Source organism: Bubalus bubalis, chromosome 9 (genome assembly GCF_019923935.1).
Source record: "Bubalus bubalis isolate 160015118507 breed Murrah chromosome 9, NDDB_SH_1, whole genome shotgun sequence".
Classification (NCBI taxonomy): domain Eukaryota; kingdom Metazoa; phylum Chordata; class Mammalia; order Artiodactyla; family Bovidae; genus Bubalus; species Bubalus bubalis.
The window spans coordinates 96,433,429-96,451,316 of record NC_059165.1 but is presented as its reverse complement, the minus strand read 5'-3'; the positions used below and the strand labels follow the sequence as shown (position 1 = coordinate 96,451,316).

Genomic DNA, 17,888 nt, shown 5'->3' with positions numbered 1-17,888 from the left:
TAACTTTTTGCCATCATCTAACAAAGTGCCCAAGATGTAGTTGGCACAGAACAAAGACTCAAGGAGCCCTGCATGAGTAAGGGCACGATGGCTCTTCCTCTATATTAAATGCTCAGTCTGCAAATATTCATCAGAACAAAGGCAGACACCCTTTTATTCAGCTATTCTACTTCCAGGAATTTCTCCTAAAATGTACTCACAAACATATGCAAAATGAGAAGTGGGGAATTTGCTGGCAGCCAGTTGTTAGGACTTGGCCCTCTCAGTGCCAGTGTTCCAGGTTTGAGCTCTGATCAGGGAACTATGATCTCAAAAACCTTGAGGTTCAGCAAAAAAGAAAAAAAGAGAGAGAGAGAGAGAAAAGTGGACGCAGCCCCCCCACTAAGCCTTGTCTGTAGCAATATACTGGGAAGAATCTAATCCCCACCAGTGGGGATTAGTTTAAAAGAATGGCTTCCGTTCATACAGTGACAAACTCCACATTAACAAAAAAAAAAAGGATATTTTTCTACATACTATCCTAAAGACTGTTTTCTTATCTGTAAGTGGAGAGAAAAAAAAAAAAAGAAGACATGGAGGACAGAACCCTTAGTGTGCTACTGTTTATGTAAAAAGGAAGGAAGGAAGGAATTATGTATATTTACTGGTTTACATGTAAAATCTTGGGAAAGAAATAAGATATGGATAAGTTTCTTGAGATAAGGGATGCTATCTCTGGAGATAAGGGATGTTAATTAGCAGAGTGGAAGCTACTGGCAGAGGAATTTTTTCTGAATCTTTTGGCCCTTTTGGAATGCTGGACCATGTGGCTATATTATTTATGTCAAACAAAAACAGCTGGCAGAGCATCGGTGAAAGAATGGTCTTTTTAGTGAATGATGCTGGAATCACTGGATGACCCTATGGAAGAAAGTGAACTTTGATCCCTACCTCACACCATATACAAAACTCAGTTCCAGATGTCTTGCAGATCTAAAGTGTTCATTGCTCAGTTGTGTCTGACTCTTTTTGACCCCATGGACTATAGCCTGCCAGGCTCCTCTGTCCATGGAAATCTCCAGGCAAGAATACTAGAGTGGGTTGCCATTCCCTTTTCCAAGGGATGTTCCAGACCCAGGGATTAAATCTAGGTCTCCCACATTGCGGTAGATTCTTTACCATCTGAGCCTCCAGGGAAACCCAAATGGGAAAGCAGTGTCAAGATAGACACAGAACATCTTTGTGACTTTGGAGTAGACAAGTATTTCTTTAACATGACACAAATAATTTTAATCATAAAGGAAAATATGCTAGTCTGTATTAAGATGACTTTGTTCATCAAATTGTGGTTGTTTAGTTGCTAAGTCGGAGAAGGCAATGGCACCCCACTCCAGTACTCTTGCCTGGAAAATCCCATGGACGGAGGAGCCTGGTAGGCTGCAGTCCATGGGGTCGCTAAGAGTCGGACACGACTGAACGACTTCACTTTCACTTTTCACTTTCATGCATTGGAGAAGGAAATGGCAACCCACTCCAGTGTTCTTGCCTGGAGAATCTCAGGGACGGGGGAGCCTAGTGGGCTGCTGTCTATGGGGTCGCACAGAGTCGGACATGACTGAAGCGACTTAGCAGCAGCAGCAGCAGTTGCTAAATCATGTCCGATGCTTTTGTGACCCCATGGGCTATAGCCCACCAGGGTCCTCTGTCCATGGAACTTCACAGGGAAGAATACTGGAGTGGGTTGTCATTTCCTTCTCCAAGGGATCTTCCCAACCCAGGGATGGAACCCACATCTCCTGCTTGGCCAGCAGATTCTTTACCACTAAGCCAAACTAAAAGACAAAGCCACAGACATATGTCTGTTAATCAAGGACTTGTGTCTAAAATACAGACTTCAGTAATGAAGAGATTGCTTGTCTTCTTAAGTAAACAAAAGAGTTGAACAGGCACTTCACAAAAGAGGATATCCAAACAGCCAGAATGGGAAGCTACTCAGTTTCATTAGTCATCAGGAAAATGCAAAATGAAACCTCAGTGTGACATCAGCTCCCACATACACCCAGGCATGCTAGGGTGGCTAAAATGGAAAAATAAAAGCTTTTCAGTTTTAGCAAGATCAGAACTCTCCTGTGTTGCTGGGAGAGCCCAAAGAGAACAGTCACTTTGGAAAATGATTTGGTGATATCTGCTAAGGCTAAGCATATTCCTGCCCTCTGACCTAAGTAATTCCACTCCTAGAATGAGTGCTTTGATCCAGGGTATGTCTTTCCAGTTCTGTCACCCACTTAAAGCTTGGGCCTCCATCCTTTCTTCCTTCCAAGACATATAGGGTCCCATCTTGCCTCTCTCAGCCCACCTCAGCACTCCTCAGCTTCTCTGGATCCCATGGTCATCTCTCATTTGTAGCCACCAGTCCCTAAAGAAAAACAGCGCTCGGACCTCTGGGCATCACTCACCTTCTGGCGCATGAAGTGAAAACACACCACATCTGCCCCTGAGCTGCAAAGAAAATCATCCTCACCACACTGAGCAGGGATGAGAATGGAGCCTGCCCTGGCCATTAAATCACACGAAGGCCCTCCTTCCTGGAAATGACCACTAATTAGCCACAACTGCCTCTCCAAAGGCAATCACCAAGTTATTACAAATGCCTGGCAAAGTGAGGCATTCCCCCACTCTCCCAGGTGAACCGGGCTGACCAGGTAGAAGGAGCTGGAGGGGCAGGCACCCCTCCTCCACCTAGGTACCACTGACAGTTGGAGCCGAATAAGCCTTTATCATGAGAGACTGTCCTGTGCATTGCAGTATGACTAACGACATCACTGAGCTCTACCCACTAAATGCCAGCAGCAGCTCCATCCCCAGGTGGGTCAACCAAAAATGTCTCAGACATAGCCAAAGGTCCCGTGGGGGTGTGGAATCACCCTGGATGAGAAGGACCAATTTAGCTCCATGGAAGTGACAAAGCAATGGTCTTGTCCTGGCCGTATTTCCTCTGGGCAATATCTTGGTGCCAGCCCCAAATCAGCATTTTGAAACTGTAAGTCATGAATGGGTCACATTAGGAGGGTTCCAACATGAAAATGCCGAGACCTGAGCCCTGGAGTTAGATCCTGCAGGCCCTGGTAGGGCCCAGGTAACTGTACTTTTTTCACATCCTCCCTACTTGAGAAGTTTAAGAAGAACTGCAGGTATGTGTGTGTGCTGAGTCGCTTCAGTCATGTCTGACTCTTTTTGACCCTATGGACTGTAGCCTGCCAGGCTCCTCTGTCCCTGGGATTCTCCAGGCAAGAATACTGGGGTGGGTTTCCACGCCCTCTGCCAGGAGATCTTCCCAAGCCAGGGATTGAACCTGCATCTCTTGCATTGGCAGGCAGGTTCTTTACCACTAGCACCACCTGGGAAGTCCTTAAGAAGCATTTCCCCAGTTTTATTAAAGCATAATTGACAAATAAAAATTGCCTATATTTAAGGTGTACAATGCAATGATATATGTATCCTTTATGAAATGATTACCACAATCAGGCTATTAATGCATTCATTACCTCATTTAGTTACCTTATTTATTTACTTTTTGGTTATACTGCATAGCATGTGGAATCTTAGTTCCTCAACCAGGGAGCCAACCCACACCCCATGCAGCGGAAGCTCAGAGTCTCATCCACTGGCCTGCCAAGGACTACCCTCGTTACCATTTTTTGTGTGTGTGCTGAGAACACTACTGTCCAACTACAGGATACAGTATCATTAACTATAATTACCACTGTACATTAATTAGATCCTCAGAATTTACTCATCTAATAACTTAAAGTTTGAATCCTTTGACCAACATTTCCTCATTATCCTCCAGCTCTCAGTAACCACCGTCTTACTCTCTACTGCGAGTTTGAGCTTTTTAGATTTTGCATGTAAATGAAATCATACAATATCTGTCTTTCTCTGTTCGGCTTATTTCACTTAGTATGAGGTCCTACAGGCTCATCCATGTTGTTGGAAATGGCAGGATTTCCTTTGTGGCTGAATCATATTCCCTGTGTATATATGTGTGTGTAATGTTTTCTTTTCTTTTTTCATTTCCTTCTTTCTTTCTTTTTGGCTACACTGTGTGGCCTGTGGGATCTTACTTCCCTGTCCAGGGATTGAACCCATGCCCCTTGCAGTGGAAACATGGACTCCCAACCACTGGATCACCAAGGAAAGCCATTTATCACGTTTTCTTTATTCATTCATCCATTGATGAATGCTTAGGTTGTTTCCATATCTCGGCTACTCTGAGTAATACTGCAGTGAGCATGTTGGAGCAGATATTTCTTCAAGATACTGATTTCATTTCCCTTGGATATATACCCAGAAGTGAGATTGCTGGATCATATGATAGTTCTATTTTTAATCCTTTGAGGAACCTCCATACTGTTTTCCATAAAGGAAACTTCCTAAACTGTATTTAATATTTGCATTTAGGGCCTGTCTCCCCTACTAGCATGTAAGATCTCTGAGTATATGTGTGCTCAGTTGTGTCCAACTTTTTACGACCTCAAGGACGGTAGCCCACCTAGCTCCTCTATCCCTGGAATTTTCCAGGCAAGAATACTGGAGTGGGTTGCCATTTCCTACTCCAGGGGATCTTCAAAACCCAGGGATCAAACCTCTGTCTCCTGCGTCTCCTGCATTGGCAGGTGGATTCTTTACCATTGCGCCGCCTGGGAAGTCCTAAGATCACTGAGGGTAGGAATAAAACAGAGGGTTCAATATGTATTTGAGACTTTGGAATTCTTTTTGAATAAGCTTATTGAAGTAAAATGTATAGGCCACAAAATTTTCACCCATTTTAAGCATAGGAATCACTGTTTCCTTCGTAAATTTGCCAAGTCGTGCAGTTACCATCACAATCCAGTTTTAGAATATTTCCATCACTCCAAGAAGAATCTTCATGCCCGGTTCCAATTAATCCCCATTCCTGCCTTCAACCCCACGAAACCACCAAGCTACTTTTTGTCTCCATAGATTTGCCTCTTACGGACATTTCACATAATGGGCCATGTGCTGTGTTGTTTGGTTGCTCAGTCCTGTCCGACTCTTTCTGACACCATGGACTGTAGCCCATCAGGCTCCTCTGTCCATGGGAGTTTTCAAGCAAGAATACTGGAGTGGGTGCTATCTTCTCCTCAAGGGGATCTTCCTGACCCAGGAATTGAACCTGAATCTCTTGCATCTCCTGCATTGCAGGAGAGTTCTTTACCACTGAGCCCCCAGGGAAGCCCATAATGGACCATATAATTTATGATATTTTGTGTCTGACTTCTTTCACTAAGCATAATTATTTTGGGTGCCATTATATTATCATGTCAGTATTTTGTTCCTTTTTTATTGTTGAGTTATACTCTATCATATGGGTGAACCACATCGTGTTGATCCATTCATCAGCTGACGGACATTTGAGTTGTTTCCACTTTGGAACTATTATGAAAAATGCTGCTATATGTATACACAGACAAGTCTCTGTGGACACACCTGTTCATTTCTCTTGGGTAGATACCTGGAGTGAAATTTCTAGGCTGCATGGTAAGTTTGGAAGTGAAAGTCGCTCAGTCATGTCCAACTTTTTGTGACCCCATGGACTATACAGTCTATGGAATTCTCCAGGCCAGAATATTGGAGTGGGTAACCTTTCCCTTCTCTGGGGGATCTTCCCAACCCAGGGATCGAACCCAGGTCTCAAGCGTTGCAGGCGGGTTCTTTACCAGCTGAGCCACAAGGGAAGACCATAGTAAGTTTAGGTTTGCCTCTCTAAGAAACTGCCATACTGTTTTCCAAAATGGCAGGGCCATCTTGGATTCGAGGTTAGGATTATGAACTACAATTTTACAGACAATGAAACCAGCTAAGACTTGTCAGGTGATTTGCTGAAAGTCTACTTGGGCTGTCAAGTGTTGGAGTTGAGGTTCAGATCTGGTTTTTCTTTTTTTTTTTTTCCACTTTAGATAGAGTATGCACTTTTAAAACCAACACCCAAAATGCCACCGACAATGAGTAACATCTACCCAAATTCATTTCCCTTTCATACAAATTTCACTATTCTCGGACAAGACACTTAGGGAAAAGTGGTACATCTGAAAGTGGTACATCTGATTCAGATGTCTGAATCTGGGGGAGTACATTTGCTTTGTAGACAAATGAAAAAGATAGCCAGAATGTGAGAATAAGAAGATGGCTAATGAAGTGACAGGTCTAAGCAACAGTCCACAGATTATCAAACCAGTAGGGGACAGTCAAAGGAAAATTTACAAAGGTAGGATCAGGCTGATGGCATGTGAACCCTTGATAGTCCTCAGTAACGAAGACAGCCAGACTTTATATCCCCCTGGTGAGAGTTTCCAGCACCACTTAGAAAGAATTGAATCTCTTTCCATTTTTGAATTTGACTGGGGACAAAGACAAATGTTAAATGACATAATAAGGAGATGCCATCAGCCAATACCAAACTAGGGGAAACTGCAGAGCAAACAGCCTGGTTCTTTTTTTTTTGGCCCCCACCTCGAAGCGCATGCGGTCTTAGATCTCTCATCAGGGATCAAACTCATGCCACTTGCAGTGAAAGTATGGAATCCCAAGTCCCAACAACTGGACCACCAGGGAAATCCCAACCTAACTTCTTATGCGAATGAATTACCAAAACAAACAAACAAACAAAGAGGGAAAGGAAATCTTATAAAACAGGGTTAAATAGGTTTAACCAGGTTTAAACCTATTGTTTAACCAGGTTAGACAAACTTGCTAAGCAATATTTCAGAGATTGGTTAACAAAATGCCATGTGAGGATCTCCTTTAGATTCTGACTCAAACACATCAAAGAAAGAAAGAAAAAAAAAAACTGATATCTGAAACTGATGCAACATTGTAACTCAACTATACTTCAATTGAAAAACACCTCATGGGGGAATTTTAACAGACTGATACTTCCGATAAACATGTGAGTATGATCACAATACTGTGGTTAAGTTTTTTTTTTAAGTGTTGCTCTTTAAAAAAAAAAAAGATAAAAAGGAGAGTACTTACAAATGAAATGGTGTGATATCATCTGAATTTTCTTTAAAATACCCAGTGAGTATTAATTTATTCAGACAAGAATGGATGCTAAATGAGTAAATTTGATGAGTAACAGAATTGTTTGCAGTCTCAAAGGACCTCCCCACAAGATACTTAACTTCAAAGGAGGAAATAGTTACTTTAAAATGGAGAAACTTTGCCCCTATCTCCAAGTGATCAGTTAACATTTTTACTGACGGAACTAATTGAGAAAGACCTATCAATTCTTTAGTATTTCTGCCAAAAAAAAAAAAAATCCATAACCTGAATCTAATCATGAGAAAATATCAAACTTCCGCTGAAGGACATGCTTCCAAATGACTGACATATATTTTTCCAAAATGTCAGGGTTACAAAAGACAAAGCTTCTGAAACTGTTCTGATTGAAGGTAACTAAAAAGACAAGTGAATACAGCAAGCTGGGGTTTTCTTCTGCTATCAAAGTTGGCAATGGGACAATTGGTAAAATCTGATTAAGGTTTGTAGATTTGCTGATTTTGACCATTCTACTGGGTTTTGTAAGAGAACGCCTTGTCCTTAGGAAAAGTGAAATATTTAGGTAGATGTATGTATGCATAGATAGATAGATAGGAGCCTGGACTGAAGTGTAAGTGATCCTTCTTAACCAAGTTCAGTTTTCTCTGAAATTCTTGTACATGAGTGAGAAATCAGTTTCTCTTAGTTACTAATGGATTTCCCTGGTGGTTCAGTGGTAAAAAATCTGCTTGTCAATGCAGGAGACGTGGGTTTGATCCCTGGGCTGGGAAAATCCCCTGCAGAAGGAAAAGCAACCCACTCCAGTATCCTTGACTGGAAAATCCCACGTATGGAGAAGACTGGCAGGCTAACATCCATGAGATCGCAAAAGACTGCAGCATGACCTAGTGACTGAATAAGACCAATTTATATTACTCTGCCAGCTGATAAGCAGATGAGGGACTAGATAGAGGAAGAAGGTGGTCAGAGCAGGCTTCTCTGAGGAGGTGGCATTTGAGCGGAGGCTAGAAGGAGGAGGTGAAGGAAGCATGTGGGTGTTTGGGGGAAATTTATTGACTCTGGCCTGGTCTGTGCCTCTTCCTCCTCCCAATCCCAACAACCTCCTTCCAACCTCCAAACAGAGGTTGTCTCTGAACTGCTGGAGGAAGGGGAATTCCGATGGGGGTGGGTGGGTGTGGGTGTGTGTGTGCGCGCACGTGGGCGGGTCTCAGTCTCTGGCCACCATCCGCTCCACTCCTCTCTTCCACTGGCTGCCCTAGCTTTGTGTAGGTGTTGCTGGGCAGAGCTTTGGTTTGAGGGCCTGGGTTCCCCATCAAAGCTCCAGATCTATTTTCAAAGGAGCCGCTGGTCCCTGTGCCTGTGGACAAAGAAGGGAGTGTTATCCCGGAGCCCAGTTACGGAGCCACTTTTCAGCTGCATCCCAGCTGGGCATCTCCTGGATCGGGGATGGGGGGTGGTGGTGGTGGGGTGCTGGTGGGGCCTGGCTGCCCACACTCCCCACTCCTTCCATGGCAAAGAGGGGATTGAGGATCCTTTCTCTGGCCCACTGGTGGAACTGGTAGGATTTGGAGTCAGCCCGTCTGAGTTCAAATCCAGACAGGAACATTTATGATTACTTAAAAAAAAAAAAAATCCAGCCAGACACTGTCCCAACCAGCTGTGTGACCCTAAGCTGCTCATTTAAATTCTCTGAATCCTCATCTCCATAAAAGGAGTTTATCAGTAACTCCTGCCTCCTGAGGATTCTGTCTTCCTGCCTGGAAAGTGCTTGCTGTGGAGTTCCCTGGTGGTCCAGTGGCTAAGACTCCATGTTTCCAATGCAGGGGGCCCAGGGTTCTATCCCTGGTTGGGGAACTAGATCCCACATGCTACAACTAAGAGTTCACATGCTGCAACTAAAAATCTTGCATGCCACAACAAAGATAGATCTTGCGTGCCACAATTAATACCTGGCATAGCCAGATAAATAATTAAGGGGGGAAAAAAAGAAAGTGCATGATGAGGTTGGCCATTCACTTAGGGAACACTGGGCTTTAGAGGGGTATCTGAGTCTGTGTCTCCCAAGACCATCTCTCCAGCTCCCTGGGAGGAATGTGCACTTGGGATGAAGAAGGGGGGCCCCCACCACCTGCCAGACTTTCTCTTTGAAGGATGGCACAGAGGTCCTGGGACTAATTAATCACTGGGAAGGGTCAGACAACTGCCCAGGGGTGGGGAGGATGTCAGTATTTACCCCATTTTCCCAGAAGCCACTGAGATCCTGGCTCTGACAGGGGGAGGGGGAGGGGAACGAATGAACCGCAAGGCTGGAAAAGGATGAGTGGTCTGGATAGCAGCCACCCTCCCAGCCCCCACCCACCCCCAGGGTGCTAATGGGGCAACCACCGCCTTAAACCTCAAAAGACAACCACCACCAGAAACAGACACTGAACCGTTTATTGGCCTGGGCCTGAGTCTCTGGCAGGAGGGGCATCCGGGGAGCTGTGTAAGGGGAGACAAGCTCCCAACTGGCTCCTTGCCCCCCCAAAGATCCCCTCCCCCAGCCTTTGCAGTCACAAGAAATCACTTTCAGGCGTGAGGGTTCCTTCCCCCCACCCCCAGGTGAGCTGCACCCCAGCTCTCCAGTGGGGAGATAAGCCAGCAATGACACAGGGGTCGGTGCAGGGACCAGACCCCTCTTTGGCAGCTTCAATACAGACGAGAGGAGACAAAATAGCATGCATCCTGGGAGACATGGCGAGGGGAGGGGACCACAGGTATTACACACACACACACACACAGACACGCACAGACACTGACAGACGCACATAAATACATGTTTGTACCGCAATATCCCTTCCCTCCATCCACAGAATTTAGCAAAGTCCTTCTGGAGTGGGTTAAAAGAGGGTATCCCACCATTGTCCTTGGTACCCCCACCCCCTGTGCTCCATCTGATGTAGCTGGAAAGCAGGCACAGGAGGCTCAAGGCTGTCCTGCCTTAGATTGGGTACCTTGGCTGGGTCTGGAAGTGAGTGGAGCTTGAGGAGGGGTGGTTATTTTATGGGGGGCCGGAGGTCTGGTGTCAACAGCTGCCCTAGAACTTTCTCCTATCCCACCCTGCCCCACTGGGAAAGCCCTCCTCAGGTCCCCAGACCAGTTTTCCCAGCCCTGGGCGACTCTGCTGAGTCCCCAGTAGTGCAATCTGGCCGATGAGGTCTGAGAATGGGGGTTAGTCCCCCCCCACCCCCCACGTGGTTTCCTGGCATCTCACTTGTAGAATGAGAAGAAAAGACAGGGAAGAAGTTGCCAGAGTGGCAGCTGGTGACATTTGGGGAAGCTGTGGATTTGAGGCCAGGAACTGTTAGCCCCAGGGCCACCCAGAAAGGTCAGAGAGGAGGTCTCCAGCCCCTAGGGACACAGTGGTTCCAGGGGAGTAGGCTCCGAGGTGGCCAGAAGAAGGTGGCAAGGGGGGATGGTAAATTCAGAGAGGGGAGTCAGAAGCAGGGTGGCGCGTCAGCGCTGTGAAATGCTGACATCCTTCAGACGGGGTTGGAAATGGCTCCTATGCTGTGTTCCACTACAGCACCTGCCTGCTGTCACTCAGGCCCTTTCTAGGTCCCCCCACCCCACCCCCGTCCCCAGTCCTCCCCACGATCCAGTTCCAAAGAGGTCACCATGCTGAGCCCCAGGACCCTGCTGCTGCTGTGCCATCTGACTGGTCAAAGCCTCAGTCGACCATCCCAAGCATGAAAAATCTTCAGCATCACCCGGGTCTGTGAAATGGGGGCATCTTACTTGGCAACCCCTGCCCCCCTCGGCCCCATTTCTGTCCCGGGTCCCCGGAGCTTCTCCACGGAACTCTCTGCCAAGGTGGCCTGGCTGTCAGCCCACTTGCCCCTCACACAATTGTGTTGCCCTCCAGAAATGTGGGTGACGTGGGCACGTGCATGCCCTTCTCCAGGGAACTGGAGCTGCGAAGGGGTAGGAGGTGGTGGCCCGGGGTTCTGTCCCGCCGCCCTTGCATCCCTGCCGCCTGCCCCCAGCACTGCAGCGGCCGTAACACCTCCCGCCGCAGGTCCCGGCTGCGCCACGTGTAGATGACCGGGTTGAGCAGCGAGTTGAGGGTGGCGAAGGCAAAAAAGTAGTGGGCCTGGTAGAGCATAGGGCAGGTGCGGACCGGACAGGCATAGTCCAAGAGGAGGATGCTAAAGGCGGGCAACCAGCAGAAGATAAAGACACCCAGCACGATGGTGACCGTCTTGAGCAGGGCGAGCGTCTGTGGGGCAGCCACATCGGCCTGGCTGGAGCGGACCACACAGTAGATGCGGATGTACAGAGCTACGATGGCCAACAGGATGACCGAGAAGATGGTCACCACGCAGAGCACGTAGGGCTTGGCGTAGAGCGGCAGAACGGTGGAGCAGGCCTCCAGGTGGCCCAGGCAGTTCCAGCCGAGGATGGGCAGGCCGCCAAGGACCAGCGAGATGAGCCACGAGGCCGCGATGAGCAGCAGCATGCGGCAGCTCTTGTCGCTGCCGTAGAGCTTGACCTTGGCAATGGCCACGTGCCGCTCAATGGCGATGGCCAGGAGGCTGAAGACGGAGGCGGAGAGCGTGATGAAGGCAGAGCCCTCGCGGGCGAACCACTGCACAGGTGTCAGCCCCAGTGTGACTGAACCCGAGAGCAAGGTATTGGCTATGAAGGCCACGCCCGCCAGCAGGTCTGATGCTGCTAGGTTGCCCAGGAACAGATACATGGCCGAGTGGAACTTGCTGTTTCGGGCAACTGCGATGAGCACCAGCAGGTTCTCTACTACGATGGCACAACACAGGAGGATGATGAGGGCTGAGGCCACCTGACGGGAGGGCGTATCCTTCGTGTCGGGACTCTCCTTGGTGTAATTATAGTGTTCCCTGACCTTGCTGGAGCTTAGGTACTCTGAGTACACGCCGCCCATGGTGGGGCTCAGTAGCCAGCCGGGGCCATGGGGCTGTTGATGCTGCAGAGAGAAAACACAGACAGACAGGTCAGTGCTGTGGCTGCAGCTTGGACTGACTCTGGACTAGGCTGTGGTTCACGTTCCAGCTCTGTCACATGAAGTCAGAATAATCGTCATCTTTGCTTTACAAATGGGGGGCTTCCCAGGTGGCACTAGTGATAAAGAATCTGCCTGACAATGCAGGAGAGGCAAGAGATGCAGGTTCGATCCCTGAGTTGGGAAGATCCCCTGGAGGAGGGCATAGCAACCCATTCCAGTATTTTTGTCTAGAGAATCCCATGGACAGAGGAGCCTGGCAGGCTTCAGTCCACTGGGTCACAAAGAGTCAGACACGACTGAGTGACTGAGCAAATGAGCACTGCTTTACAAATGGGAAACCCAGAGAGATCAATTCACTTTCCCAAAGCCTTGAAACTAGTCAGTGGCAGAGCCTCAGAGACCCACTCCAAAGCGTCTAAAACCTCTAGGCTACAGTGTCTTGCAAAGGAACAGAAGCTCCCCTAAAGGGCATAAGAGACATGAAGTGGACTTCTAGAAGCCTTACCCACCCACCCAGAGAGGGAGTCTTAGCCAGAACCTGGAGGCTTGTCTCCTTTCTTGAATACAGTGGAGCCTCAGGCCCCGTGCCGCCTGCCAACCTGGGTCAGCGAGATGCTGGTCGCTGATAGCACCATCCCCTGCTCATTACCACCCACTGCTCTGGACTTCAGGCTGGGTCTAAGCCTAGAGGTCCTGGGTGTTCCCAAGATAAGGTTTTGGGGAGACACCAGGGCGGCCCCGAGGTTTGAGCATCACAGAGGTCACATCATCTTCAAGGACATAGACCTTGCAGGCAATCCAAGGTTCAGCCCCACTCCCACATCTGACATGGTGTGGGATGCTGGGCCAAGTCACCCGATGCTTGGTCTCTAGGTCTCAATGGCCTATCTGTGCAATGGGGAGAAGAAAGCCCATTTTAGAGGGGTGATGGGAAAATCCTGTTGAATGATACATGCAGCACATTTAGCACATAGCAGGCACGCAATAAATATTAGCTAATATTATTAGCTCCCCTCTTCCTGCCATACCATAGGGAGGGACTAGGTGCCTTCCTCCCAGTCTTTTGGGAGGGGATGTTGAGTGAGCCAGCTGGGCAAGAGTCCACAACAGCCTGTTCTCATCAGCACCATCTAGCCCTGCCCTGGGACACAGGGTCTTAGCTGGGTGGGCAGGGCCCTGTGGCACCCCCCTCCCCAGCCAGGATGAAATCCAGATGTGAGGGCCTTGGAACACACAGGGTGGAGTCCTTGCTCTCCAGTCACATCCGGTGTGGGGAAGGCTGGGAGGGGATGATGGGATGGGGGAGCCACAGGAGACCCGTCTGGGAGGTCCTGGCTGGGAGGATGGGGCAGCTGGGCCGAAGTCATGTGAGTGGTGAGGGGGCGTGCAGCCCCGCGGGGAAGAAGAGGGGACGGTATTCCCTTCCATGAAAGCCTGAGTCACCCCTCTCCCAAGGAAAACTGAGCCGTTGGGGGAGGGGGCTGGAAGGAGAGCGTAGGCAGAGAGGGTTAGAGGCCAATACCATGGCCTTCCCCCAGCTTGGGAATTGGGGCGGGGGCCAGGAGGTGGTCTCAGAGGAACTGGTGTAGGGTCTGCCTTTCACGGGGGCCAGGAGGAAGCTCCAGACCAACAGTTAGTTAATGGAGGTGGGGTGCGGGAACAGCCCTCCCCAAGTCCCTGGAAACATGCCTTGCAAGGACCTCGTGCATGCCAGGAGCACCGGTTCCAGAAAAGGCTGGTTAGGCCGGTTCTCAGTGAGCTTGGGAATGATGAGGGGCTTCCGGGGTCGCCCAGCCATCTCAGTCTCGGACACCCCCTCGGAGGGGCGCCCTGGCCCCCGGCCTGATAGAGGCAGCTGCTCCCCCTGGGCAAAAGGACATCCGTCCTAGTTTGGGAACAGAGAAAGGCTTGTGCGCATCCCCAGGGACTGTCGCTCCGCCCATTTAGCCACACAGAGGCCCCTTGTTTCCCTGCCGGACGGGGCCCAGGCGCCCCGATGCCCTCTGCCCATTGCAGCGGGCTTGGCCCAGGTCTTGGGCTTTACCAGACCGACCGACAGGCCAGAAACAGCCCCGCGCTCTGATTGGCTTATTTTCAATCCCAGAGTATTGAGCAACTCAGGCCTATTGGCCTGAGCTTCGCATCCTCGACATTTGATTGGCCCAGTTGGGGGCGCTCTATGGCTTGCACTACTGAGCGGGCTCTTTCCAGGCGGTTGGAGCTCATTTCTTTTCGAGGACATTGTTAAGACTGTGTGGATGTCCCCGGGGAGAGTCTGAACCACAGCCTGACCGCTGGGTCACCCCGACCAGTCACCCTCGAGCTGCCCTGGCCTACTGGCCCCCTCCTGGGGATCATAATTGAGAATTGAGGGCCCGTGGCAGGTCTGGGAAGCACCCTTGCTGGTGGGCTAGAAGCCCAGGGTGTGCCCCCTGCACCGCCCCTCAAACCCCTCTCCTGTCTGGCGGCCCAGAGAAAGAAAGATGGCCGATTCCTAGATAAATAAGAAGTGGTTTCAGTCCTCATACCCCAGGGACTGACCAAAATGTCGTCTTCTTCCTTGGGAGACTACCCTCACTTCTTATAGCCTCAGAAGGAGGGGTGGTTAGTTAGAGAAGACGAATGCCTCTTTCTTCTCCACTAGGACGATTCCCAGAAAGAGGAACCAGGGTCTGGAGGCTGGAGCTGACACAGTCACCCTGAGGCAAATACAGGCCTGGCCTGCTTCCCCTCCCTGCATCAGGCTCCCAGGTGTGGCTAACGCAGGGCCTGACTCCTCTTCACCTTCACCAAGGCAGTCACCTCCCAGATGCTCAGTAAGAGGTCACTAGGCTCAGCACTGGGGAATGGCCAGGCCTGAAGCAAGAGGGACAAGCGATGGGGTTTGGAGGGAAGGAAAGCGAGACACACCAAGACTGTTCAGGGGGAGATTAAAGAGAGAGGAAGGCAGGAGGAAGTCCCAGTGGCTTCCAGGAGCCCCTCCCGCAAGTTCTATGGAGGCATGCCCTGTGGTTACTGTTCCTCTGGGCATTCACAGGTCCCATGCCCCTTGCCCTAGGATATCCCCCTGGGCTCAGTTTCCCTTCACTTTCCATTTCTCTGCCTGCATTTCAATCCCTGGGTCGGGAAGATCCCCTGGAGGGGGAAAAGGCAATCCACTCTGGTATTCTTGCCTAGGAAATCCCAAGGACAGAGGAAATCCCTGGCAGGCTACAGTCCACGGGGTCACAAAGAGTCAGATACGACCAAGCTCACGTGCATGCATCCAAACCCCCCTATACTGCCATTCTCCATGCAGCAGCCAGGGGGAGCTTTTAAATTTATAGCTTCAATATGTCACTCCTCACCTCCAAACTCTTCCATGGTTCCCCAGTATCCAAAGTGACCCCTGCCCACCTCCCCTCCTCCCACTCTCCCCCAGAGCCATTCCACTGAACCGCACTGGCCTCTCACGTTTCAGCCCCATGCCCGACCTCAGAGCTTTTGCCTCTGCTGTTTGTTCACCTGGCATGGCCTTCCTATCTTTCAGGTTTCTGTTTAGTGGCCTCTAACCACTAGGCTATCCTAGCCACCTTCCCTAGGCCCTTTCTATCACAGCATCTTTTATTATATTCACAGCACTTGCCAATTTCAAAAATTATCATTGTATTTCTTCTTTTTTGTCAGCTTCCATTGTTGAATGTGTGTCAGAGGCCAGCAACTAAATCCTTCAGTCCCTGGAAGAATGCCTGGCATACTTAGAAAGCACTCAGAAAATGTGTGGGATGGATGGATGAATGGATAGATGGATGAATAGATGAATGAATGAACAAGTGAACGAGGGCCCCCGAGGGTGGAGGCTCCTAAACTCAGCCCAGGCTCAGACAACAGTAAAGGAGGCGGGAGACACCTCTGGTCCGCTGGCAGGCCACCCCCACCAGGCGAAGCCCAGCGTCTCCTTGGAGACACGCACAACCCGCCCCCGCCCTTGGGCCGCAGTCTCGGCCTCCTTATCTGGCGGTGGAATGCACGGTATCCACACTGGCTGCTTCTGGGGCCGCGCCTCCTTTCTTCCGCGACAGCCGCACGCAGGGGACCCCCAAGTCTCCAAGTGGGGATGGGCGACGCCTGTGCGTCCAGCCCGGGGCCCCGCCTCGATCTTCCTAGAGGACTGGGGAGAGGCGGGGAGAGGGGTCCAGCGACAGCTGCACCGCGAGTGCCGCGCCCGTGTCGCGCCACGCGGGGCACCGTGGGCTCAGCGCGTGGCGCCTGGAGTGTCTGACTAGGGAAGAGTCTGGTGAGGGGATGGAAATCCCCGATGAGTCAACTCGTGCCAGAAGGAGTGGGCTAGGTTCCCACGCTTGTCTGGGCCCAGAACCGCGCGGGGTCCGCGCCACGCGTGCCCGCGCCCGCGCCCCATCCCCAGGCCCCAGGGGAAAGAAGAAGCGCCGAAGCCACGCAGCCTCAGGTTCACTTTCCTTCCAGAACAAAGCCACGACCCCACGGGAGACGGGGCGGAGGATTGGAAGAGATGAACTACTCAGGGAAACTGAGGCAGAGGATCAGAAGTGCAGGAGGTGGGCATCTGCCCTCCTCCGGAACCCCGCCCCTTGGCTTGGCTGTACTGCGGCGCGCAGCACCTTTCGCCAGCGTCCAGCCGGAGTCAGCAAAGAGGGGCGTCCTCCCCTCCCCCATACACAGTCCCCAAACCCCTGGTCCGGGGTGCACGCCATCCTGCCTCCCAGTCTCCGACCGAAAGCGCTTGGATTCCGCCTTCTCCTCCCGGCCAACTTCCTGCCGCTGGAGAAGGCGGGGAACTCAGTCTGGGGGTTCGCGGCCAAGGCAATGGGGCCTCCTAGGATCATGGAGAGGGCGCACGATGACCACTCCCTGGGTGCAGCCGGAGGACCAGCAGTGCGTGAGCGCCCAGGGAGCCCCCGACCCCTGGCGGGCTTTCCTAGCTCCGATCCGAGACCTCCAGGGACAGGGGCCCGCCCTTTCTGCCTCCCCCTCGCCACGCACGCTCACCTGGCTAGGCCGATCCGGCTCCTTGCCCGGGCCGGAGGGGCTTTGGCGCCTGCGTCCCCCGGGACGGCCGCGGCAGGGGCTGGGACTGCCCGCCGGGCTCCACTGCGTCCCGGGGCTGGGGACTGGGGACTCAGGGACAGGGAGGGAAGAGCCGCCTTGGCCCCCACTCGCCCCGCCCTGTCTCCGCCTCCTGCTTTCCGGCCGGCGGCAGCAGCAATGAATTCCAGATGTGATCAGCTCAGCGGGGCGCGCGCGAGGGCGGGCGTGGGGGAGGCGCGCAGGGTCCCTTTGTCCGCACCCCCACCTCCAGCCCTGCCCCCTCCCAGCCCCCACCCGTGAGAACCGGCCAACGCATGACGTCACGCAGACCTGTACTGTCCAGTCGCTCCTGCCCAGGTGGCCTCAACCTGAAATAACTGTCTTGGATTGCAGATATACTCTTGGCCCCTGCCTGGGATCCTGGAATTGCAGGAGGGCAAGGAATTGCCTTACTTATTCAGCAAGGAGCCACGAAGCACCTACTAAGGTCAACACAACAAACAGGCATTAAATGCCCACTGTGTGTTCATCCAACAAATAAGCAAGTTCCTATTATGTGCTAGGTGGTGGCAGTGGTTTAGGCGCTAGGTGGTGTCCGACTCTTGCAACCCCTTGGACTGTAGCCCTGGGCTCCTCCTTGGGATTTTGATTTCCCAGACAAGAATACTGGAGTGGGTAGCCATTTCCTTATCCAGGGGATCTTCCTGACCCAGGACCCACTGACGGGTGGATGCTTTACCACTGAGCCAGGGAAGCCCAC

The 17,888-nt window shown here is 51.1% G+C and overlaps 2 protein-coding genes across 2 annotated transcripts in view; both read right to left on the bottom strand.

Moving 5' to 3' along the window:
- Positions 1-2,556, bottom strand: part of DNMT1 (DNA methyltransferase 1) — a 61,309-nt gene extending 58,753 nt beyond the window's left edge. Inside the window, exon 1 of the mRNA XM_044948644.1 lies at positions 2,436-2,556. Coding sequence (XP_044804579.1) covers positions 2,436-2,494 — 59 coding nt within the window. The 5' untranslated portion in view covers positions 2,495-2,556. The remainder of the gene's footprint in view (positions 1-2,435) is intronic.
- Positions 2,557-9,480: 6,924 nt separating this feature from the next.
- S1PR2 (sphingosine-1-phosphate receptor 2) lies at positions 9,481-17,283 on the bottom strand. Its single transcript, XM_006044442.3, has 2 exons — positions 17,090-17,283; positions 9,481-12,043 (listed from the first exon to the last, which is right to left on the bottom strand). Exon 2 carries the CDS (start codon positions 11,999-12,001, stop codon positions 10,943-10,945), a length of 1,059 nt encoding a protein of 352 aa, XP_006044504.1. The 5' UTR covers positions 12,002-12,043; positions 17,090-17,283; the 3' UTR covers positions 9,481-10,942.
- Between the last annotated feature and the right edge of the window lie 605 nt (positions 17,284-17,888).

Bases quoted from the DNA above. Each gene is read 5' to 3' on its own strand.
- S1PR2 (XM_006044442.3), bottom strand. From the start codon at position 12,001: ATGGGCGGCGTGTACTCAGAGTACCTAAGCTCCAGCAAGGTCAGGGAA.